General features: G+C 36.4%; 1 protein-coding gene across 5 annotated transcripts in view; it reads right to left on the reverse strand.

Annotated features, from left to right (window-relative positions):
- The window catches only part of CNOT2 (CCR4-NOT transcription complex subunit 2), a 126,301-nt gene that overhangs the window by 68,474 nt on the left and 32,348 nt on the right, over positions 1-25,479 (reverse strand). For 2 of the 5 annotated variants that reach the window (XM_005680177.3, XM_018047947.1), the window contains exon 2: positions 12,894-13,036. In XM_005680177.3, the coding sequence (XP_005680234.1) occupies positions 12,894-12,941 (48 nt within the window). In that variant the 5' untranslated portion in view covers positions 12,942-13,036. Of the gene's footprint in view, positions 1-12,893; positions 13,037-16,325; positions 16,492-25,479 lie in introns of those variants that run through there. The other 3 variants (XM_018047946.1, XM_005680176.1, XM_018047945.1) reach the window with 2 other exon arrangements.

Raw genomic sequence — 25,479 nt, forward strand, 5'->3', positions numbered from 1 at the left:
TTCATAAAATTCAAGTCAAGACTATGACATAGTTCAGAAAACTTCTCTAACTTCATAAAGCTCCTTCTATTTTTATGCAGTCTCTAAAAGCACAATGGCGTGTCTTGTAAGGTTTTCTTTTATCTCCCTCTCCCACTCTGTTCCTCTTTCCCACTTTTATCTCCTCTTTTTCTTTCCTCTGTCTCTGTTGCCCCTATGCTCCTCAATTTTGGTTCCACTCCAAGAAGCTTCTCAATGGGTCCTAAAAGCAACCATTAGCGGGTAAGTCTTGAGAGCTCAGAGCTGGGGGACTCAAGTCACTGCAGGCCTCAGCACAGGTCCTTTACACTGATCCAATCAAGCAGGCAGAAACTCCCCAATTTCAAAAGGCCTAATTACACTTACACTTTCAAACAGGTTGCTCACCACTTTGAGGTGCTTCTATGCTCAGGTCCAGACACCCCAATGTTTCTCTCTACTTTCTTATGCATAAAAACTGATGAATTTAAGTCTTTTGTTAATCTTTCATCTGCTTGTATTTTGAGGTTCATGGAGATACTTCATTTCTAGCTTTTGTTACAAATGTTTTCATGGGTTTTGATTTTCTATCTAGTTGTTCTATTTTCATGTGGGAATTCAGAGAGATAAAAAGCAAAAAACTAAGTTTCACCCTCAGTGCAATCACTCCAGACCTAAGTAAGGTCTGAGACTAAATTTTTTTTTATTTTAATTGGAGGCTAATTACTTTACAATATTGTGGTGGTTTTTGCCATACATTCACATGAATCAGCCATGGGTGTACATGTGTTGCCCATCCTGACTCTTCCTCCCCATTCCATCCCTCAGGGTCATCCCAGTGCACCAGCCCTGAGCATCCTGTCTCATGCATCAAACCTGGACTGGCGATCTGTTTCACATATAATATACAGGTTTCGATGCTATTCTCTCAGATCATTCCACTTTCACGTTCTCCCACAGAATCCAACAGTCTGTTCTTCATATCTGTGTCTCTTTTGCTGTCTCACATATAGGGTCATCGTTACCATCTTTCTAAATTCCATATATATGTATTAATATATTATATTGGTGTTTTTCTTTCTGACTTACTTCACTCTGTATAATAGGCTCCAGTTTCATCCATCTCATTAGAACTGATTCAAATGCACTCTTTTTAATAGCTGAGTAAGATTCCATTGTGTAAATGTACCACAGCTTTCTTATCCATTCATCTGCTGATGGACATCTAGGTTGCTTCCATGTCCTGGCTATTATAAACAGTGCTGTGATGAACATTGGGGTACATGTGTCTCTTTCAATTCTGGTTTCTTGGGTGTGTATGCCCAGTAGTGGGATTGCTGGGTCATAAGGCAGTTCTACTTCCAGTTTTTTAAGGAATCTCCACACTGTCTTCCATAGTGGCTATACCAGTTTGCATTCCCACCAACAGTGTAAGAGGGTTCCCTTTTCTCCACACCCTCTCCAGCATTTATTGCTTATAGACTTTTAGATCACAGCCATTCTGACTGGCGTGAAATGGTACCTCATTGTGGTTTCGATTTGCATTTCTCTGATAATGAGTGATGTTGAGCATCTTTTCATGTGTTTGTTAGCCATGTGTATGTCTTCTTTGGAGAAATGTCTGTTTAGTTCTTTGGCCCATTTTTGACTGGGTCATTTATTTTTCTGGAATTGGGCTGCAGGAGTTGCTTGTATATTTTTTAGATTAATTCTTTGTCAGTTGCTTCATTTGCTATTATTTTCTCCTATTCCGAAGGCTATCTTTCACCTTGCTTATAGTTTCCTTCATTGTGCAAAAGTTTTTAAGTTTAATTAGGTCCCATGTGTTTATTTTTGCTTTTATTTCCATTACTCTGAGAGGTGGATCATAGAGAATCCTGCTATGATTTATGTCGGAGAGTGGCTTGCCTACGTTTTCTTCTAGGAGTTCTATAGTTTCTGATCTTACATTTAAATCTTTAATCCATTTTGAGTTTATTTTTGTGTATGGTGTTAGAAAGTGTTCTAGTTTCATTCTTTTACAAATGGTTGACAGGTTTTCCCAGCACCACTTGTTAAAGAGATTGTCTTTAATCCATTGTATATTCTTGTCTCCTTTGTCAAAGATAAGGTGTCCATAGGTGTATGGATTTATCTCTGGGCTTTCTATTGTATTCCATTGATCTATGTTTCTGTCTTTGTGCCAGTACCATACTGTCTTGATGACTGCTGCTTTGTAGTATAGTCTGAAGTCAGGCAGCTTGATTGTTCCAGTTCCATTCTTCTTTCTCAAGATTGCTTTGGCTATCTGAGGTTTTTCCTAATTCCATACAAACTGTGGAATTATTTGTTCTAATTCTCTGAAAAATACCGCTGGTAGCTTGATAGGGATTGCACTGAATCTATAGATTGCTTTGGGTAGTATACTCATTTTCACTATATTGATTCTTCTACTCCATGAACATGGTATATTTCTCCGTCTATTTGTGTCATCTTTGATTTCTTTCATCAGTGTTTTATAGTTTTCTATATATAGGTCTTTTGTTTCTTTAGGTAGATTGACTCCCAAGTATTTTATTCTTCTCGTTGCAATGGTGAATGGAATCATTTCCTCAATTTCTCTGTTTTCTCATTGTTAGTGTATAGGAATGCAAGAGATTTCTGTGTGTTAATTTTATATCCTGCAACTTTAATGTATTCATTGATTAGCTCCAGTAATTTTCTGGTGGAGTCTTTAGGGTTTTCTATGTACAGGATCATGTCATTTGCAAACAGTCAGAGTTTTAATTCTTCTTTTCCAATTTGGATGCCTTGTATTCCTTTTTTTGCTGATTGCTATGGCCAAAACTTCCAAAACTATGTCAAATAGCAGCAGTGAGAGTGGGCATCCTTGTCTTGCTCCTGACTTTAGGGGAAATGCTTTCAGTTTTTCAACATTGAGGATAATGTTTGCTGTGGGTTTATCACATATGGCTTTTATTATGTTGAGGTACGTTTCTTCTATTCCTGCTTTCTGGAGGGTTTTTATCATAAATGGATATTGAATTTTGTCAAAGGCTTTCTCTGCATCTATTGAGATAATCATGTGGTTTTTATCTTTTAATTTGTTAATGTGGTGTATCACACTGATTGATTTGCGGATATTGAAGAATCCTTGCATCTGTGGGATAAAGCCCACTTGGTCATGATGTATGATCTTTTTAATATGCTGTTGGATTCTGATTGCTAGAATTTTGTTAAGGATTTTTGCATCTGTGCTCATCAGTGATATTGGCCAGTAGTTTTTTTTGTGGCATCTTTGTCTGGTTTTGGTATTAGGATGATGGTGGCTTCATAGAATGAGTTTGGAAGTTTACCTTCCTCTGCAGTTTTCTGAAAGAGTTTGAGTAGGATAGGTGTTAGCTCTTCACTAAATTTTTGGTAGAATTCAGCTGTGAAGCTGTCTGGTCCTGGGCTTTTGTTTATTGGAAGATGTCTGATTATGGTTGTGATTTCTGTGCTTGTGATGGGTCTATTAAGATTTTCTATTTCTTCATGGTTCAGTTTTGGAAAGTTACACTTTTCTAAGAATTTGTCCATTTCTTCCAAGTTGTCCATTTTATTGGCATACAACTGCTGACAGCAGTCTCTTATGATCCTTTGTATTTCTGTGTTGTCTGGTGTGATTTCTCCATTTTCATTTCTGATTTTATTGATTTGATTTTTCTCCCTTTGTTTCTTGATGAGTCTGGCTAATGGTTTGTCTATTTTATTTATCTTCCCGAAGAACCAGCTTTTAGCTTTGTCGATTTTTGCTATGGTTTCTTTTGCATTTATTTCTGCCCTAATTTTTGTGATTTCTTTCCGTCCACTCACCCTGGGGTTTGTCATTTCTTCCTTTTCTAAGTGCTTTAGGTGTAGAGTTAGGTTATTTATTTGATTTCTCTCCTGTTTCTTGAGATAGGCTTGTATTGCTATGAACCTTCCCCTTAGCACTGCTTTTTCTGAATCCCATAGGTTTTGGGCTGTTGTGTTTTCATTTTCATTTGTTTCTATGCATATTTTGATTTCATTTTTGATTTCTTCTGTGACTTGTTGGTTATTCAGAAGTGTGTTGTTTAGCCTCCATATGTTTGTATTTTTAATATTTTTTTTCCTGTAGTTGATATCTAATCTTACCACACTGTGATCAGAAAAGATGCTTGAGATGATTTCATTTTTTTTTTAAATTTACCAAGGTTTGATTTATGGCCCAGGATGTGATCTATCCTGGTTGAAGGTGCTGTGTGCACTTGAGAAAAAGATGAAATTCACTGTTTTAGGGTGAAATGTCCCAAAGATATCAATTAGGTCTAACTGGTCCATTGTATCATTTAAAGTTTGTGTTTCCTTGCTAATTTTCTGTTTAGTTGATCTATCGATAGGGATAAGTGGGGTATTAAAGTCTCCCACTATTATTGTGTTGCTGTTAATTTCCCCTTTCATATTTGTTAGCATTTGCCTTACATATTGCAGTGTTCCTATGTTGGGTGCATATATATTTACAATTATTATATCTTCTTCTTGGATTGATCCTCTGATCATTATGTAGTGTCCTTTTTTGTCTCCTTTCAGGGCTTTTACTTCAAAGTCTATTTTATCTGATATGAGTATTGCTACTCCTGCTTTCTTTTGGTCTCCGTTTGTGTGAAATATCTTTTTCCAGCCTTTCACTTTCAATCTGTATGTGTCCCTAGGTTTGAGGTGGGTCTCTTGCAGACAGCATATATAGGGGTCTTGTTTTTGTATCTATTCAGCCAGTCTTTGTCTTTTGGTTGGGGCATTCAACCCATTTACATTTAAGGTAATTACTGATAAGTATGATCCCGTTACCATTTACTTTGTTGTTTTGGGTTCGAGTTTATACACCCTGTCTGTGTTACCTGTCTAGAGAAGATCCTTTAGCATTTGTTGGAGAGCTGGTTTGGTGGTGCTGAATTCTCTCAGCTTTTGCTTATCTGTACGCTTTTGCTTTCTCCTTCATATATGAATGAGATCCTTGCTGGGTACAGTCATCTGGGTTGTAGGTTTTTCTCTCATCACTCTAAGTATGTCCTGCCATTTCTTTCTGGCCTGAAGAATTTCTATTGAAAAATCAGCTGTGATCCTTATGGGGATCCCCTTGTGGGTTATTTGTTGTTTTCCCCTTGATGCTTTTAATATTTGTTCTTTGTGTTTGATCTTCATTAATTTGATTAAAATGCATCTTGGGGTGTTTCGCCTTGGGTTTATCCTGTTTGGGACTCTCTGGGTTTCTTGGACTTGGGTGGCTATTTCCTTCCCCACTTTAGGGAAGTTTTCAACTGTTGTCTCCTAAAGTATTATCTCATGGCCTTTCTTTTTGTCTTCTTCTTCTGGGATGCCTATGATTCGAATGTTGGGGCGTTTAACATTGTCCCAGAGGTTTCTGAGGTTGTCCTCATTTCTTTTAATTTTTTCTTTTTTCCTCTCTGCTTCATTTATTTCCACCATTCCTATCTTGCACCTCAGTTATCCTATCTTCTGCCTCAGTTATTCTACTGTTGGTTCCCTCCAAAGTGCCTTTGATCTCAGTTATTGCATTATTCACTATTGACTGACTCTCTTTTTATTTCTTCTAGATCCTTGTTAAACGTTTCTTACATCTTCTCAATCCCTGCTGAGACTATATTTTAAAAAGTAACTTTGCACCAATGTTTTCTTAGGTTAGTCTCCCAAAACAAAATGAGACCTAATCAAGCTTATAAGCTTTTACATAGCAAATGAAACCATAAAATAAACAAAACAAAAAGACAACCTAGGGGCTGGAAGAAAATATTTGCAAATGATGCAACCGACAAGGGCTTAATTTCCAAAATATTCAAACAACTCATATAATTCAACAACAAAACAATCCAATCAAAAAATGGGCAAAAGAACTAGATAGACATTTCTCCAAAGAAGACATACAGATGGGCCATAGGCACATGAAAGGATGCTCAACATCACCAATTATCACAACAAGGTACTGTCTCACTCCAGTCAGAATGGCAATTGTAAAAAAGCCTACAAATAAATGATAGGGATTCCCTGGTGGTTCAGTGATAAAGAATCTGCCTGCCAATGCAGGAGACATAGGTTCAATCCTTGATTTGGAAAGATCCCACATGTGGCGGAACAACTAAGACCATGAGCCACAACTTGAGCTGACATGTTGCAACTACTGAAGCCTACAGGCCCTAGAACCTGTGCTTCACAACAAGAGAAGCCACCACAATGAGAAGCCGACAACTGCAACTAGAGAGTAGCTATGTTTGCTGCAGCCTAGCCTAAGACCCAAAAACAACCCTGCAGCAACAAAGACCTAGCACACCCATAAATGAATAAAACTATATATATATGCGGGTGTGTATATATATATTTATACACATATAAAAGAGTCTGCAAACTCTAAAAACAAAAATAATAAATGCTGAAGAGGGTGCAGAGAAAAGGGAATCAACCCTCTCACACTGTTGGTGAAAATATAAATTGGTATACTCACTATGGAAAACACTATAGAGGTTCCTCAAAAAAACTAAAACTAGAGTTGCCATATGATCCAGGAATCCTACTCTTGGGCATATACCCAGACAAAACTGCAATTCAAAAAGATACATGCACTCCCATGTTCACAGCAGCACTATTTACAATAACCAAGACATGGAAACATCTATCCATCAACAGATAAATGGATACAGATGGGGTACATATACATAAAGGAATACTAATCAGCCATAAAAAAAGGGATGAAATAATACTATTTGCAGCAACACGGATGCAACTAGAGATTATCATACTAAATAAATCAGGAAGAACAAGACAAACACTACAAGATATTACTTATACATGGAATCTAAAATATGACACAAATGAACCTATCCATGAAACAGAATCACAGATACACAGATACAGAGAACAGATGGTGGTTGCCAAGGTGGAGGGGAGGAGGGGAGGGATGGAAAGGGAGGTTGGAATTGGTAGATGTAAGCTTTTATGTACAGAATGGATAAAGAATAAGATCCTACTGTATAGCACAGAGAACTATATTCAATATCCTATGATAAACCATAATTTAAAAGAATATTTTAAAAAAGAATGTATATATGTACAACTGAATCACTTTGTTGTTCAGCAATAATTAACACAATGTTGTAAATCAACTGTATTTATACTTCAGTTTAAAAAAGGTAACTGCTTCTATAGTTTCTCTGATTGACAGGAGTATCTACATTAATGTTTTACTTTGCTATTTAATCATGAACATATTCCATATTCATGATTGGGGCAAATCACTTCAACATAAAATGTATTTCTGAAAGAGAACACAATTCTTTCATATGCAAAAGCCTAGAACTAAATTCCCAAAGAAACACCACAGTGAACACATGGGGATGCTGCCAGGTATTTTAAATCTTCTTGGGAAACAAGGCAGTATCTGTCAGATACCATATGAACTATGTGAGTGTTTAGACCTAGTTATTTAATTTAATGAAACTTTTAACATTTCTGTTGGCCAAGGGGCACCGTGAAAAAAATTACTAAGATACCACGGGTTCCATAAAACCACATATCTTAATGAAACTTGCCTTTTGGAAAGCAAATTTCATCTCATTTGATCATTTCATAAGATGAATAAAAGAGTATCAGAATATACACGTTCAAAGAAAGAGCAACACTGTTAGCATCATATAATAAGCCAACCAATGAGGAACTTGGGAATTCAGTGAATGTCTTTGGTTGGCCAGAGGAAGAAAGGGAGCCATAAATGACAAATCAATGTCAAAAATTTATTTTAAACCAATATTTAGATCGCGGAGTCAAAATAACTTTTGTGGCTGTTAATATGATCATGAAATGAACAGAAGCATTGCATTTTAAATGCAACTTCGAAAGCAATCTCATTTTGGCAGGAATTATGTTAATTGCAAATTAAGAAAACTTAATAGTCACGCAATTTGAGGGTTTTTTTATTCCCCCTCCTTCATCTGCGGCTACAGCCATTAGTTTCCAAGATTTTCAAGAGCAATGAACTGTGAACCAGTTCACTGGCTTCAGGTATTTTATTTATTTTTGAATGAATTCCTTCCTCAGCTCACTCTTGCTCCCCTCAACCCGATGCCAAAGAGCAACAATGACTGAAACCTTCATCCTTCTGCTCTATGCACTATATCTATTCTGACAATTCTTTGCTAAGTATATTCATTTTCCAAAAATTCTTTTTCATTTTAAGTGTTCTTTATATTATGTATCTGTAACATTAACATAACAGATTCTAAAATGCTTTAATGCTAGTGCTGTTTTCCATCATATAAGAAGTTATCAAGAAAAGGTTATAAGCTACTAGATGGCTCTAAGACACCATCCACTGTAAGATGCATCCTGATAGCAGAAAGACAAAAATTTCCAATACTGTGTTATAACTTACAATAAAGGAAATAGAGTACACCACTGCTCATTTACATTTTCACTGCAGTAAATAAAAGGAAAAATATTAATTTGTATTCATTATTGTACAATACTCTTGTATACTGAATGGAAGCTCACCTACTAGATGCATTTGTATGTGCACCATCAATTGTTAAATAATTAGGTAACTTGTGTTTTAAATGCTTTCCTTATGCAGAACTGTCAGATAGGTGTTGAGTGTTTCCATAATATCTGGGAAACTGTTTATGGTTTGAGGTGGGCTGGAAATTTATTATTTTCTATTCAAAATAACAGAATATAGGGTACCACTTCCTAAAAAGCTGACACACAATAAAGATGCACCTGTATACTGAACTATGTATGTAACAAAAATATACAAACAAAAAGGATGAAACAAAATTCAAACTAGTAAGTACTTACGAGGAAGGAGGCAAGTTGAAGGGTGGGGCATGGAAACATCTACATTAGGTACAATATGCAAGCTGCTGAAATATGTATATTTGTTAAAAACGATAACAAATCATATTTGCACCTACAGAATTACTAGAAAAAAAAGACACACTAAATTGTTAACAGTAAAATTACAAACTTTTACGTTCCATAGCTCTGTAATTAAAAAATAATAAAATGGAAATAAAATATTTAATGGAAGGGGAAGAGAGGAGGAACCAGTAATACAATTACTGCCATCGTTTGCTCTCTGACATGACATATTTCACAAAGTTAATGTGGTATTTTAGATTATGAGGTATTCTTAAGGGACATACAGACTGGGATACATTAGATCTAGTTTATAGATAATATACATTGAACTAGCCAACATATGACATGATCACTAAGCTCAAACTAAAAAAAGGTAATATCCTAAAAATACTGGATATATCTATGTAGCATTTCCCTCAGTACACTGTGCAATTTCTGTTAACTTCTTTCTTTCTTTAATTTTATTACAACAATATGCCTTTGAACACCTATTATGCAACTGAAACCATTTGGTACTGGCAGTACCAAAATATCAATAAATATGGCTCCAGTTTTCAAGAAGCTTAATATACAGAAACACTGTCCAATACAACTTTCACCAATAATGGAAAAGTTCTATATCTGCACTGTTCAATATGGTAGCCATTAATACCATGCAACTATTGAGCATTTACAACATGGCTGACATGACTAAGAATTTAAATTATTTTATTTTATTTACATGAATTTAACCAGTCCATTCTGAAGATCAGCCCTGGGATTTCTTTGGAAGGAATGATGCTAAGGCTGAAACTCCAGTACTTGGCCACCTCATGCAAAGAGTTAACTCATTGGAAAAGACTCTGATGCTGGGAGGGATTGGGAGCAGGAGGAGAAGGGGACAACATAGGATGAGATGGCTGGATGGCATCACTGACTCGATAGACGTGAATCTGAGTGAACTCCGGGAGTTGGTGACGGACAGAGAGGCCTGGCGTGCTGCGATTCATGGGGTGGCAAAGAGTCGGACACGACTGAGCGACTGAACTGAACTGAACTGAAATACCACTTATGGGGCTAGTACCTATGGTATTGGGCAGCATGGGGCTACAGCAAGACAAGGAAAAAATAAACATAACTTCAGTTTGTCACGGTACACTCTAAACTAGAAATAGATACAAAGGTTATGAAAGCAAGGGAAAGGAATGCTGAAGGCCATCACTTTGAATGGCTTCTGAAAGTACTGATGGTAGAAAAGGCATCACACGAAGAGGAATCCAAACAAGTAAAGGCATACATGTAACAGTGCACTGCAGGGAGATTTAAAAGTAGTTTTATATTAGTCACGGAAAAGGTTTAGGAGCTCATCTGTATTGTATCAGAAAGGGAAATAGGCACTGGTAAGTAAACCTGGTAGTTAGTATGATTAGATCTGTGCTCATAGTTGGAATAAATTATGTAAATTAGAGGAAGATAAGAAATTCTAGCCAAAAATTGAAGTTACATTTCCTTGGAAGAAGCTCGACAATTCTTCTAAGAATAAACTGCAAACCATTTATATGATTAAATTGTCCTGTCTGTACAGCAGTCTGTCCATCTAAATAAACTTCAAATACTCTATTCAAATTTTAGTTAAGAAATAAAACACAAAAAGTAGATAGCAGTAGAAAAATCAATACTTCAACCAATGCCCATTTGAAAGTCACTAAGTTTTAGCACAAAGCTGAGGAAATGCACCTTCCCAAATGAGTTCCTAAGTCTTTAATCAAATCCACAATGAAATAAGAATTGGCAAAGTATTATCCTTTTTATTAAATTCTAGAACATAAGCTTATTATTATCAGAATGCTTAAATATCACTATAAGACATCAACTGCATTCCAAAAATAAAAGGCCTCAAAGATAAATTTAAACAAGTAAGATAAATTAAAATAGGTATAAACATGAATACAAAGAAATCCTACTTTATCCATGAAAAACAACAAACAAAATTCCACAAACATGGAATTTTAAAAAATCCAAATCATTTCATCTCAGCATACATATACAGACTCTAAGTGCTACCAATACAGTAGTAATTTATCTACTATTCCTTTGAATTTCCCATATGTAATAAGTATATCATAATTATTAGACGAGAATTTTATATTTCTATACATGTACTTTTCAGAAAAGGCTTTTAAAAATAAAATAATTTTACAATAGAAATTTAAACAACTGTTTCCAAGAATATTCCAACATGCATTGACTGTCACTAAGTAAAAAGAAAAGGAAAAATATTTTCAGGCAGAAAAACCCTAACTAAAAATAAATTTTCTCATAAACTAAAAAGCCTGGATTATTTATAATAATGTGACTGAAACAGTGTGGACAATTTTTTTTAGAGCAGAATAAACAGAAACTAGGAAATCTCTTCATGTATAATAATCTGATTTTATTCTTACGTGTAAAATTTGGAATTCTCTATTAATATGATTTCATAAAGTAAATTAATCACACTGTGTGATGATACAAAACTTCTATATTTACATTTTACAAACTGGATTATGAATAGTGAAAAGCCACATAATCTAGAATTATGATATTCTCAAAAAAAAAAAAAAAAAAAAACCAGCATAATCTATCAAAATACAGAACAACCCAAGTAGTGTAACCAATGAAATCTTTTATGAGTCAAGGTAGTTGGAAGTGGTTGTGAGGTAGGAGGAGTCACAGCTAGTGTAATTAATGAACAAAGGCCATGCTGATCAAGTCTATAAGAGCAATTCAGAGCAGAAAAGGTTACAGGGAAAACTGCTTCTGCATAGCCACCGCTTACTTTGGCTTATTAAATTGTAAAAATCTGGCAAGAAACTTCAGACATAAAATTGGGTCAAATTCTAGAAAGGTTAAATATGACTCTATTTTTCATTATGTATAGGACCTAAGTCTTGTGTTCAAAGAAAGGTTCTTTGTTATTTCACCATGAATTTTCTCCACTGTTCACTTTTCCAATCTGAGGGAAGAAAAGACTAACCAGACTAAAATTAATGATTAGAAAGATAAATGGCTAGTTAACAAAGCTGCTACTATCACACTAGTTGCCTTCACAGCCTACAGAGAATAACACCTGGTGGTAAGGGGCAGAGAGAGGTTGGATATGTATTTGTGAAAGAAGCCTAAAGCTTATTCCTACTTGAGTTATGAACTATTGCTTATTCTGAATCATTACATAATTTGACATTAAATTATTAGCAAGTTAATAAAACATTTTCTTTGAGAAAATTAAACTCAAATGTTATGGGTTTTTAAAAAAATCACTATTTAATAGTACTATCTTTAAAATTCACTTTCTTTTCAAAGCTCAGAAAGAAACAGGAATATTACATTTCAACTATCCTTTCAGCATCCTTACATATTTAGTAGAGGATGGATAATATTAACTATGTAAATAGAGAGCAAGAATTCGATATTTTAAGGAAAGCAATCTAATGATAATAGATAAGCTAATTCAATACAATTTGAGTGTCTGAGTACCCTGATCTCTATTTCTTTTATACTCTAACCAACTGTGTCTACATCTCTGTGATGCTATAGTACCCTGAATATAGTCCAAAACTTCAGGCTTAGTCTTACAGGAAGAATATGTGTAAAGGCAATCAACATTTTATGGAACACTAACTCTGAATCCAGCCATGAAGTCACAAATTGTGTATTAGATAATCTAAGTTTTGACATATATATACACACCAGGAAATTTATGCTGACACTAAAAGAACACATACATATTTATTATATAAATATATGTACATCATGTGTAATAATATACATTTATTATAAGCATGGTTTAGTCTGAAAAATGTTCCCAACTATTTCATCTGTCTAAACCAACATGCATATTCTTAAAATTATAACTCCAATTTTTCAAACTCAGGTGTATCCAACCTGCTGATTCCAATTAAATACAACATATTAAGCAGTTCATGTAACTATATGACCAATAGAAAATAAGAAAAAAAAATTGATCTTACCTGGTAGTTTCTTTTCTCAGATAATGTATGTCCATCAGTCCTCACCATAGAGTCGTGTCCTTTCCTCACAGTACTGGAGGCAATCAAATAGAACTGTCACTCAAGGGTCGTGTCACAGGAAGGACCGCCCACCAGTTCTCCCTCTAGAGTGGAATTATCCAAAAGCCGTCATAATTACTAACATGTAAACAAATGAACAGTAGCAAAAATATCCAATATGATACATAGAAAACAAAATCAAAAGTACTTTAAATATTCTAATTGATCTTCCTCTTAACCATCTAGGAAGGGCTGGACTGGCAGACATACTTTATTTCAGATAGAAGTTATTAAATATGAAAACCTTTTCCTTTGCAATTAAAACTGTCCGCCAGACCACAAACATAGGAAGAAAGTTATAATGAATAAAAATGGAGTGGACAAATAAATGCAGCCCTGAATTGACATATTTTTTCTTTTAAATAAACATTCTCCTGCTAATCTTAGAAATGTTCAGTTAATTCAGATCCAGTCATTTAATTTCAAATTCCTCTCCTCCAAATGCTTATTTATATAGCTGCTATTTATTCAGTTTATGAGGTTTATTCCTATGCCACAGGATGTGAATACATCATATAATCTTAGAATTGTAAACAGATGCAATAGTCCATTAAAATTTACCCCAATGAAGAATAGCAACAAATTGTCAACTTTCTGGATGCCTTGGTCCTTCAGTCCTCCAATTTCATGCATGCTCTAAAAATTTGCTTTTTTACATTAGAGCAAAAAATTAACAGAGCTTATTTCTTAACCTGGCTAGAGATAAACAAGTCGAAAAATGACTAAGCACTGTAAACCTCAGACATATTAAAAGAAGAAAAAAAAATCACCGAGGCAGAGCTACTAATTGTCAGATATGCTAACTCAAAAATGTAAATTGAATATGAAAGACCAAAAATTCAAAAGCAGTATCTACAAAGAATTTGTAAACAGCTGTTTTCAAAACACAAGTTTTACTTTTACCTAACTTTTAGTAAAATGTTTACTGCTTGCAATGTGGGGCATCTGGGTTCGAGCCCTGGATTGGGAAGATCCCCTGGAGAAGGAAACGGCAACCCACTCCAGTACTTTTGCCTGGAAAATTCCATGGATAGAGGAGCCTCGTAGGCTATTGTCCACGGGATTGCAAGGAGTAGGACAACTGAGTGACTTCTTTCACTTTCCCAAGTAGCATACATACAAAAGTCACAACAGTTGCTAACCACTAAAAATTGTAATCAAATTTAGAGCAATTATTTAACATCAGACAAAATTCACTTTGGAAGAGGATGATAAAAACATCTAACTTAAATCCACAAGAAGTATGAATCAATTTTTTTAAAACCAATAAACAGGCATATACACATACATATGGATTACCCCTAAAAAGCAATCTAGTAAGAAGAGAGTATTTTTCAAGGAAAACATTAAAATTAGTATTATTAGGTTTACAATTTAAAAAGAATTCAAGTAGTAAAAACCTCTTCGCCACCTCCCATTTTGTGTTTGGTAACAAGTTGCTGCTGCTAAGTCACTTCAGTTGTCTCTGACTCTGTGCGACTCCATAAACGGCAGCCCACCAGGCACCCCGTCCCTGGGATTCTCCAGGCAAGAACACTGGAGTGGGTTGCCATTTCCTTCTCCAGTGCATGAAAATGAAGTCGCTCAGTCGTGTCCAACTCTTAGCGACCCCATGGACTGCAGCCTACCAGGCTCCTCCGTCCATAGGATTTTCCAGGCAAGAGTACTGGAGTGGAGCGCCATTGCCTTCTCGTTGGTAACAAGTTAGTGGGTACTTAAGTGTGACCATCTTACACTGAAAATGTTTCACTAAAATACTTCAAAGATGCCTGGCTCTATGGCAAAAATGTAACTGTGCATTACCAAACTTATATGTACTACTGGAATTAAACATCTCTTTTAAAAGTAACAAAGGAGAAAAGTCTTTTAAAGAATAAGTATATTTACCACTATAAATATAATCCTAGCAAGGAACTGGATTATTCATAAAGAAAAATGATCTAATGAATTGGGGGGTCAAGAACAGTTTAAGCGACATATATTCAACTTTAATTTAAACATTCATGACAGTCACAAAATGAGAAGAAAAGTATTTATTATGCATCCCACATCCCCAAAACAACATTAACCCTGTTTCAATGTATTTTATAATATTAATAGATTGAAACAGCACTTGCCTCATTAACATATTCATGACAACTTTGAATTCAGTGAACATTAAGTGTAAAATTTCAGTTTTTTCTTAGGAAATAAGCATGTTTTCCTTCTTAAATAAGTTTAAAAATAAGTTGATGCACTACCTTGCATTTTTACTAGTTTAATAAAAGATATATCAGAAATCTAAAGTCAGGCAAGGCTATCCCATTTTCAACAGCATAACGTTATACATATAAAAGAGATGATTAGGACTTTTTCTACTAAATAATATTATAATTAAAAATAAAAGTTAATATTTAATCTGTACATTCACCAGATAAAAGAAAAATACTAACTTTGGAGCACTACGGATTAGTACAAAAGTAAAACTTGTTTCTTTTGTTTCCCCAGTGTGGGTAACGTTAAATATTTCATGGCTTAGGGTTTCAAACAGCCACTACAGGCATACCTCCAAGAACTGCAGGTTCGGTTCCAGATCACAGCAATAAAGCAAATATCACAGTGAAGCAAGTCATGCAAACTTTTCGGTTCCCCAATGCACATAAGTATTTGTTTACACTATATTACAGCCTATTAAGTGTACAACAGCATTATGTCTTTAAAAAAAAAAAAAAGGACATCTCTTAACTTAAAAAAAAATTATTGGTAAAAAATATTAACCATCTCTGGAGCCTCCAGTGAGTCACCATCTTTTTGAAATACTAACATCAAAGATCACCGATCACAGATCACCAAAACAAATACAAGAATGAGAAAGTCTGAAATAATCTGAGAATTCCAAAATGAGATAAAGACATAAAGTGAGCAAATGTTAGAAAAACACCACCAACACTTGTTTGATACAGGATTACCACAAACCTTCAATTTGTAAAAACACAATAGAATTAAGCACAATAAAATGAAGTGCAGTTGTTAGGGGAACCACTACCGAAACTAGTCACCCTGGCCAGACATGCAAGTAACCACTTAACAACAGGAGGTTTTGGTAAGGAGCACAGAATTAACAAGCTACCACCAAATGGAATAATTTGGGAGAAAGAAGACACCAGTCCACATGTCCCATCAACCTCTCAGAATCCTCCCTGGCTGAGTGACACACGTGCCACCAGGAAGGACCCTGAGTTAGAATGATTGGCCAGAGACTACCCTGAAACTAATCCCATTTCCATAAAAGCCAAGACTGCAAGCCATGTGGCAGAGCAGTCCTCCTGGGTTCCCTAACTATGCTACTCTTACCTGGACACCCCTTCCCAGTAAAGTCTCTTGCGTCAGCACATGTGTCTCCTCGGACAATTCACTTCTGAGTGTTAGACAAGAGCCCACTCTTGGGGCCTGGAAGGGGTCCCCCCTCCTGCAACACAATGAGACAATAAGTGTGCCTGAGTATGTCCTAACCAGTATAGGAATCAATATTCTATATGGAACAATAACTAAGAATCATTATCTTTTTTTAGTAAACAAAGGAAAAAAGAAATGAAGATACTCCATTTTCTTCTAGGTAAACAGATAACATCTGTCAAAATTATCTTATATTAAACTAACATTTGTCACCACTCTCTTATATTAAATAAAAATGCTCAGTGATAGACTGTGTTGACGCTCATATTAGGAATGGAAGGACAGTGAATAGATAAAAGAAAGTGTGAACAGATATGTGAGACAGAGAATACGTGAAAGGAAGTAAACGTGAGAAAGAACATGTACCACAGGTGCCTAAATTTACTGAAGTTTATGCAGTTTCACCAGTAAATTTTAGAAAGTCATAAAAGACAAATATTTATAAAACTAAAATGAAGTTTTCTATAAGGCAATGATGCCAAGACAGAAAAACAAACTGTATTTACCTTTCTACCTTAAATAACTAAAACACTAGGAAAAAATATATCAAACAATGATTTTCAGAAACTGAACATCATCTCAGGCCAGAAAGAGAAAAAACCAAGTGAAGTTAAGCTTTATTGCCTATAGAGTTATGAGGCTGAAACACAGGGAGGGGGTTAGGGGCTGGAACCCAATCTGAGCCCCAAGAGTCTCTACGAGTTAAGGGAAAAAAGGAGTTGAGTTACGGGAACCACCAAAACAGAATTTCCAGGGCAAATGGAGAGAAGGAAGCTGCAGACAAAGGGCTCCAAAGGTCTAGAGAGAGATTCTCCTCAACGTCTTCATTAAATCTGTGCATGCATGTGAAAAAAGTTGTTGAGTCTGAAGAAAAAGTCTCTGAAAAGGAGGAGTCAGAATAATCCCCTCAAACGCATGTTCCCATCAACCAGTTAAAAGGTGCTCTGTCATGTCTGACTTTTTGCAGCCCCATGGACTGAAGCCTGCCAGCCTCTTCTGCCCATGGAATACTCCAGGCCAGAAGACTGGAGTGGATAGCTTATCCCTTCTCCAGGGGATCCTCACACCCAGGAATCAAACCGGGGTCTCCCGCATTGCAGGCGGATTCTTTACCTTCTGCGCTACCAGGGAAGCCCCTCCCATCAACCAGAGTAGACCTTTTAACACAGGGGGTACTGAATAGAGTTCAAAAAATAATGAAATTTCAGTAATGAACCCAAAAGAGCTTTAAATCAAAGAATGTTCTTGACCAGCACTAACACAGCTTAAAATCAAGCCACAAAAAGATCAAAACAATTCTAAATAACATTTTACCCCAAAATAAAGTTGAAAAATATTTAAAATAATACAACATCAGCATTAAATAATGTAAAATTAAATGTTGGGCATCCAGTCAGAAACACTAGCCATGCAAAGAAGCAGGAAATACAATCCACAGCTGAAATATAAAATGGAAAAAAAAACCCAACAGTGATACAGATGATAGAATCAGTGGGCAAGGAGGTTAAAAGGTATTATACATGTATTTTATGCTGCTGCTGCTGTTGCTAAGTCGCTTCAGTCGTGTCCGACTCTGTGCGACCCCATAGACGGCAGCCCACCAGGCTCCCCCGTTCCTGGGATTCTCCAGGGAAGAACACTGGAGTGGGTTGCCATTTCCTTCTGCAACGCATGAAAGTGAAAAGTGAAAGTGAAAGTGAAGTCGCTCAGTCGTGTCTGACTCTTCGTGACCCCATGGACTGCAGCCCACCAGGCTCCTCCGTCCATGGGATTTTCCAGGCAAGAGTACTGGAGTGGGGTGCCATTGCCTTCTCCGAGATGTATTCTATACATTCAAACAAATAAAGAAAACTATGAACATAATAACAGAAATGCAAAGTATCAAACTGTATCACGCTCTTGGTGGTGGCAGTTACATGAGTCTACACATGTGAAAAATACCACAGAATGATGAAAACATGAAAAGGTGGACACATGAAGAGAATGGTGCAGTGAGTTAATCTGCATATCTAGTCAGCTACATTGACTTCTGGTTCTCATAATTAATGCACTATAGTTATATATGATGATATCACTGGAAGAAGACAGGTAATGGGCATCTGTACTAATTTAGCATCTTATGAATTTATAATTATTTGAAAGTCCAAAGATTCTTTAAAGGCCCAAGCTGATCATTTCAGAGATAAAAATCTAATATCTATAACTAAACATGCATTGGGATTCTTCTGGAGTAAAAAACATCTTAATGAACTTGAAAAGAAAGGCTTAACGAACTTGAAGATACAGCAACAGAAAAAAATCCAAAATTAAACACAGTGAGAAAAGAGGCTAGGGGGGTGGGGGGGGAGGAACCATGGGACAATGAACTGTGAGTTAATATCAAGTGTGGCAGTGAACTGCTGAGCAACATCACAGTGTCTAAAATTAATGTAACAGTATCCCAGAAAGAGTACAAGAGCAAGAAGGACATTAAAAACCAATTTAAAAAAACAAATGCCAAATTCTTCCTAATTTCATGAGAACTATAAACTCATAGATCCAGTAACTTCAACTTTTGGTTCTAAGGAGAACCAAAAAAAAAAATTATCATTTGAGAGTCAAACTACTGAAAAATAATAATAAGGAAATCATAAAGCAGTCAAAAGGAGAAAAAAAGAATATACATAGAGAAACAGAGACATAAATGATGGCCAACATGTCATCAGAAACAAGAGGAGAAAAATTAACTTTTTTTTTGGATGGGGTGGGGTGAGGCTTGTAAGATCTCAGTTCCCAGATCAGGAGGGACTGAACCCACGCCATGGCAGTAAAAGCCCAGAACCCTAACCTCTAGGTCATTAGGGAATTCCTCTCAACATTCTTAAACTACAGAAAGAAAGAGGAAAATAAAACATTCAACCAAGAACTCTAAATCTATCTAAAATACCTTTCAAAAATGGAAACAAATACAGTCACTATGGAAGCATTTGGCAGTTTGTTTGTTTTTTTTTATAAAGTTAAACATACACTGAACATATATATAGCCCAGCAATTGTGCCCCTGGGTATTTATCAAAGCGTACTGAAAATTAATGCTCATACCAACCTATGTGTGAATGTTTATACCAAGAAAGGTGTCCTCCAGCATGTGTGCTTAGTTGCTCAGTCTTGTCCGACTCTTTGCAACCCCATGGACTGTAGCCTGCCAGGCTCCTCTGTCCGTGGGGATTCTCCAGGCAAGAATACTGGAGTGGGTTGTCATGCCCTCCTCCAGGGGATCTCCCCAACCCAGGGATAGAACCCAGGTCTCCTGCATTATAGGCAGATTCTTTACCATCTGAACCACGAGGGAAGGGATAAATAAAATGGTCTATTTATACAACAGAATTCTATTTAACAATTTTCAAAAAGCTATTAATTCATGCAACATGGATGAATATTAAAAGTGCTTCCTAAGAGAAAGAATTCAGACCAAAAAGGGCATGTAGTGTTTCCATTCATAGGACATTCTGGAAAGGCAAAGCTATAGAGACAGACGGACCTAGATCAAAGGTTGCCAGGGAACTGGAGAAGGGTGGATGAGTGACTTGAGTACAGAGGAGACAAAGAGGGAACCTGCATGCCCTGAAATCCATAGAACTTAACCACATGAAGAGTAAAGCTGAATGTATGCAAATTTAAAAAATCACCCAGGAGTCTAGAAATACAAAACTGGCCAAACAGTAACTGTATTACAAATGTTTGGCATATCCACACTGAAGAGGGTATGGAAAATGGTGCTGACCTTAATAACTTTGGTAGACAGTATTCTGACTGGAAACTGTAGCAGAAAAAGAACTGTATATGAACACTGTGTTCTCGTTGGTAAAGTGATTCCTTACAAGGCTACAGATTAGTAGTAATGCTGAAACAACTATACATGTCTACTGAAGACAAGCAATCAGTAAAATAGATGGTGGCTGGTGCAAGCCAGATTTTCCACTTCAGGGAAGTTACAGGTAAGCAAGGAGAACAGTCAGAACAAACTATGTGGTACTGGAACAGAGTCAGAGGTACTGGCACCAATTTGTTCTCAACCATGAAACACTTTAAATAAGGTAATCATTCAGATTATTAGAGATGGATCATTTTACTGGTATGTTGTGTGTTGCTTGAAAATAAGTCTGTAAAATGCTACATATATCAAGCTTGATAAAGTAATATTTAAAAGATTTGTAAGCAATGTAAACAAAGCTGATTTTCTAAAGCCTCCATATTGTACTAAATATTTCCAAATAACTAGCTGAATAAGGATCTCCAATCATTTTAACAGACTGATAACAGAATTAAATTTCAAAAATGCAAAGCATGTAATACATATATCACTAGGGTCTACTCATGCAGTAACTTCTATCATATTCAAGATACTTTTAGAATAAAGTTACTGAATATACCAGTAGAAATGATAAACATTTTATGCCTTAACTCCATTAAAAACCCTTAAAATAGATTCAGTCATGCTATCTGCTTAAATTTGACAAGAAACCAGTAAAAGGGAAACTATAAACCAAATCTTACATAAGAAAAAAAGAAAGCAGGCTTATTCATCCTAAACCTTTCCCTAATATGAGGCTAACAAAAATTAAGCACCTAATATTCTCTAAATAAGCGCAAACTGAACCCTGATTTTTATTTCAAAAAAAGATTTCTCAAAACAAGAAATCGGTTAATCAGTGGTAAAATTTCTAGAAAATTTACTTTATTAGAGAGGAGAAATAACCACTAACTATATATCATTATCATACAAAAATATTATACCTTGAATAGGACAAGAACCAGACAATCTGAATTCTAGTTAGTATTAGCCTGACCAATCTCCTCTCTGTCTTCAGTTTCCTAGTCTGTAAAATAAAGTGATCAATTTACATGAATTTTTTAAAATGTGTGCAGCTCCAATGTTCTGTGTCAAAGCAATCCATTTAGGAAAGTGGACAATTACAGTTGACTTTTTCCCGTATTTTTTTCCTCTCACTTTATTTCTCAGTAGTACATTGTAACACTGCCCAAACATTTTGGAGGTTGGGAATGATATCTAAAAGATTTTAATTTGGTAGTTATTACCACACTCAACTAAGCTACAATGTGAACTTGGTCAGGTTAAAAGAGTTGAACTTGTTCAGTTCAGTTCAGTTCAGTCGCTCAGTCATGTCCGACTCTTTGCGACCCCATGATTCACAGCATGCCAGGCCTCCCTGTCCATCACCATCTCCCGGAGTTCACTCAGACTCACGTCCATCGAATCGGTGATGCCATCCAGCCATCTCATCCTCTGTCGTCCCTTCTTCCTCCTGCCCCCAACCCCCCCCAGCATCAGAGTCTTTTCCAATGAGTCACCTCTTCGCATGAGGTGGCCAAAGTATCGGAGTTTCAGCTTTAGCATCATTCCTTCCAAACAAATACCAGGGCTGATCTCCATGCAGTCCAAGGGACTCTCAAGAGTCTTCTAAAACACCACAGTTCAAAAAGCATCAATTTTTCGGCACTCAACTTTCTTCCCACAAGAAAGTCCAACTCTCACATCCATACATGACCGCTGGAAAAACCACAGCCTTGACTAGAACTTGCTGCTGCTGCTGCTAAGTCGCTTCAGTCATGTCCTACTCTGTGCGACCCCAGGCAGGTTTTATTTTCTGATATAGAGGATATTTATATTCCAGATAAGGTATTAATTAGAACACATTACCAGATGTAACGAATTTCACTGAAACTCAACAAAAGCTGAAGCAAACGCACACAGCTGTTATTTATTTTTTAAATCTTAGGTTTCTCGAATTCCAGAACTGTTTCAAAGAAAAGTTTTCTTGTTAGTAGGTAGGCTATACTTACAAAGATTTTATAAACTATTCTCTGACCTAATTTTTGGTTTGATCACATAGACAAATGTTTTCAAAATTTTGAATTGATGACTTATGTTATATACAAGAAATATGGGCAGACAAAATAAAAATAAACTCAGGAATTTCTGTTTCGTACCAAACTTAGTTTGGGAAAATGTCACATTAACTAAAAATAGTTTTTCTGAATGTTTCAATAATACAGGTTTCATGGGTCTATAATTAACATGCAAAGTGACAAGTCACCAAAGTCACCAACAAAGAAAAACAAAATAAATCATTATTTATAAATAATAACCATTCTTTTAGGGCTTCCCTGGTGGCTCAGAGGTTAAAGTGTCTGCCTCCAATGCGGGAGACCTGGGTTTGATCCCTGGGTTGGGAAGATCCCCTGGAGAAGGAAATGGCAACCCACTCCAGTATTCTTGGCTGGAGAATCCCACGGACAGAGGAGCCTGGTGGGCTACAATCCACGGGGTTGCAAAGTGTCGGACACAAAAATCTGCTTACTCCTGGTTGTCATAATTTAATGCTTTATAACTTAATTTTGCGTGTCTTCTATTTTCTCCACTGGTACCATTCCTGACACACTACTTCTATAGTACCTGTGCAGTTATGTCACAAATATTTCAAGGAGGTTTTAGGCACCGGACACATGTGCTGTGTGTGCTTAGTCACTTAGTCATGGCCGACTCTTGCAACCCCATGGACTGTAGCCCGCCAGGCTCCTCTGTCTCTGGTGATTCTCCAGGCAAGAACACTGAAGTGGCTTGCCATACCCTCCTCCAGGGGATCTTCGCAAGCCAGGCATGGAAATCAACAGTCTAAAGGCCCAGCATCTCAAGCCAGAAAATATCTACTACCAAGTCTTAAAAGTTCCAAATAAAATGAAATACAATACAGTCCTACTGAATGCAAATGACAAAAGTACAATAATTTCTGAACCACAGGCTTTCAAATTAAACGCTCATTTGTTTTAGTCTTAAATGAAATTGGGGCCCCAAATTAAAACAATCAGGGGGTCTTCCTCTGCCTGAAACTTACATATATGTTTAGATAAGTTGCTTAACCTCTGTGTGATTCAATTACTTCATATTAAGGTAGTAATATGGCTTCCCTGGTGGCTCAGAGGTTAAAGCATCTGCCTCCAATGCAGGAGACCTGGGTTTGATCCCTGGGTGGGGAAGATCCCCTGGAGAAGGAAATGGCAACCCACTCCAGTATTCTTGCCTGGAGAATCCCATGGACGGAGGAGCCTGGTGGGCTACAGTCCAAGGGGTGGCAAAGAGTTGCACACAACTGAGCGACTTCACTCACTCACTCACTCATCTACAAAGTCTAGCTCACGAGTAAGATCAAAAAGTTTGAAATAAGTTTATAATACAAAAACCTCATTTCAGTAAATAGCTGTTTAGGCAACCCACTCCAGAACTCTTGCCTGGAGAATACCATGGAGGGAGGAGCCTGGGAGGCTACAGTCCATGGGGTCGCAAAGAGTCAGACACGACTGAGCGACTTCACTACACTACAGTACTAGATCAGACTACCAGATGCGTTTAACAACCTGAATGCGTAAATGGCCAAACTATTAGTACTTACTAATTTTCTGTGAAGAACTGAAGCATTGGAAAAGACACCGATGCTGGGAAAGACTGAAGGCAGAAGAAGGGGACGACAGAGGATAAGGTGGTTGGATGGTATCACTGATTCAACAGACATGAGTCTGAGCAAACTCTGAGAAATAGCGAAGGACAAGGAAGCCAGGCCTGCTGCAGTCCATGGGGTCGCAGAGTTGGACACAACTCAGCAACTGAACAACAACAATTTTCTGCAAGTTTATAGCTAAAGAAAGTTATTAGAATTAATGAAATGTTTTTGTACCATTCATTGCAGTTGGTTACAAATCCACAAACGTTTCCAAGGAGGAAACAGCTACCACCAAAGCAGTCCCTCTAAAATAAGACCAAGTAATATTAGTCTCAGGACCTCTCTGGTGGTCCAGTAGTTAAGATTCCACACTTCTAATGCAGCGGGGCACAGGCTCAATCCCTGGTGGGGGAACTAAAATCCCACACGCCACATGGTACAACCAAAAAATTAGAAACAAACAAAAAAAAAAACCAACCTAGTTTCACAATTTACTAGAAGGGACTTACTAGTTCTATTGATTCAACAAAGAAATTTGTGTAAGTTATAATCTATAAGTCAAATTCTTTAGAATATACAAAAGCTCCTTTCTTAATATTCTCCCTTGCAAAATGGCTGTATATTCAACAAATAATTTTATTTTATACCAGCAACTGAATATAGCACATGGGACCAGAAATCTGAAAACTGCAACTTTAGTACTAACAATTTTTATAGGTAATACATACATATTTTTCTCATAATTTATACAAGCTGTTCATTCTGATAGGGTGATATTAAAAACTAATTCATATCAACTATTTAGACTTAATTACCAAATTCGTAACAATTAAGCTCATCAAATTACCTCATTAAGATGCTGCTCTTAACATAAATCTAGAAAGGCAGTTATATATTAAAGCATGTATTTGAAACCTCACAACTAATTTTTTCCAGGTTTCATAAGAATATTAAAACAAAGCTTAAGTAGAAAGCAAAAAGAATAATCACAGCTCTCCATTTAAAGATAACATAGTCAGTGAACATTAACTAATAGATATTCTGTCAACTCATCAAAGTTATTTTTTGTAAAACACAAAGCAGTAGCTACTGGTCCACTACTTTTTGCATGAAATACAAGGGAATAGCCACAGATGCTCTTCAAGGCACTGGTACACGACTGTCTAGGGCACTAACACAGACAGGAAGAGACAACAGGCCTATTTATACAGGACAGAAACAGGCTGAAGGATTTACACTGTTTTTAATCACAGAATGCACATCAGAATCATTGAGGGTTTTGGGGGGTTTTTCTGTTATTGCTGTTTTTTAAGAAATATTGATATACCCTTGCCCCTATCTTTGGAACCTGGTCATCAGTTTTTTTGTTTTCTTTTTTAAGTGCTCCCGATGATTCTGATGTATAGCGAGGGTTAAGACTTTATAGCAGAGTGAAATTCAAAAATGTTTTCACCTCAGTGTAAATACTAGGCAAAAAGAAACATTATATATATTCAGAGTAAAGTATAAGAGCATTTTACATTTTCTATGCATGCCAATGCATCATTTCCTTGC

The sequence above is a fragment of the Capra hircus genome, chromosome 5 (genome assembly GCF_001704415.2).
Source record: "Capra hircus breed San Clemente chromosome 5, ASM170441v1, whole genome shotgun sequence".
NCBI classification, from domain to species: Eukaryota; Metazoa; Chordata; class Mammalia; order Artiodactyla; family Bovidae; genus Capra; species Capra hircus.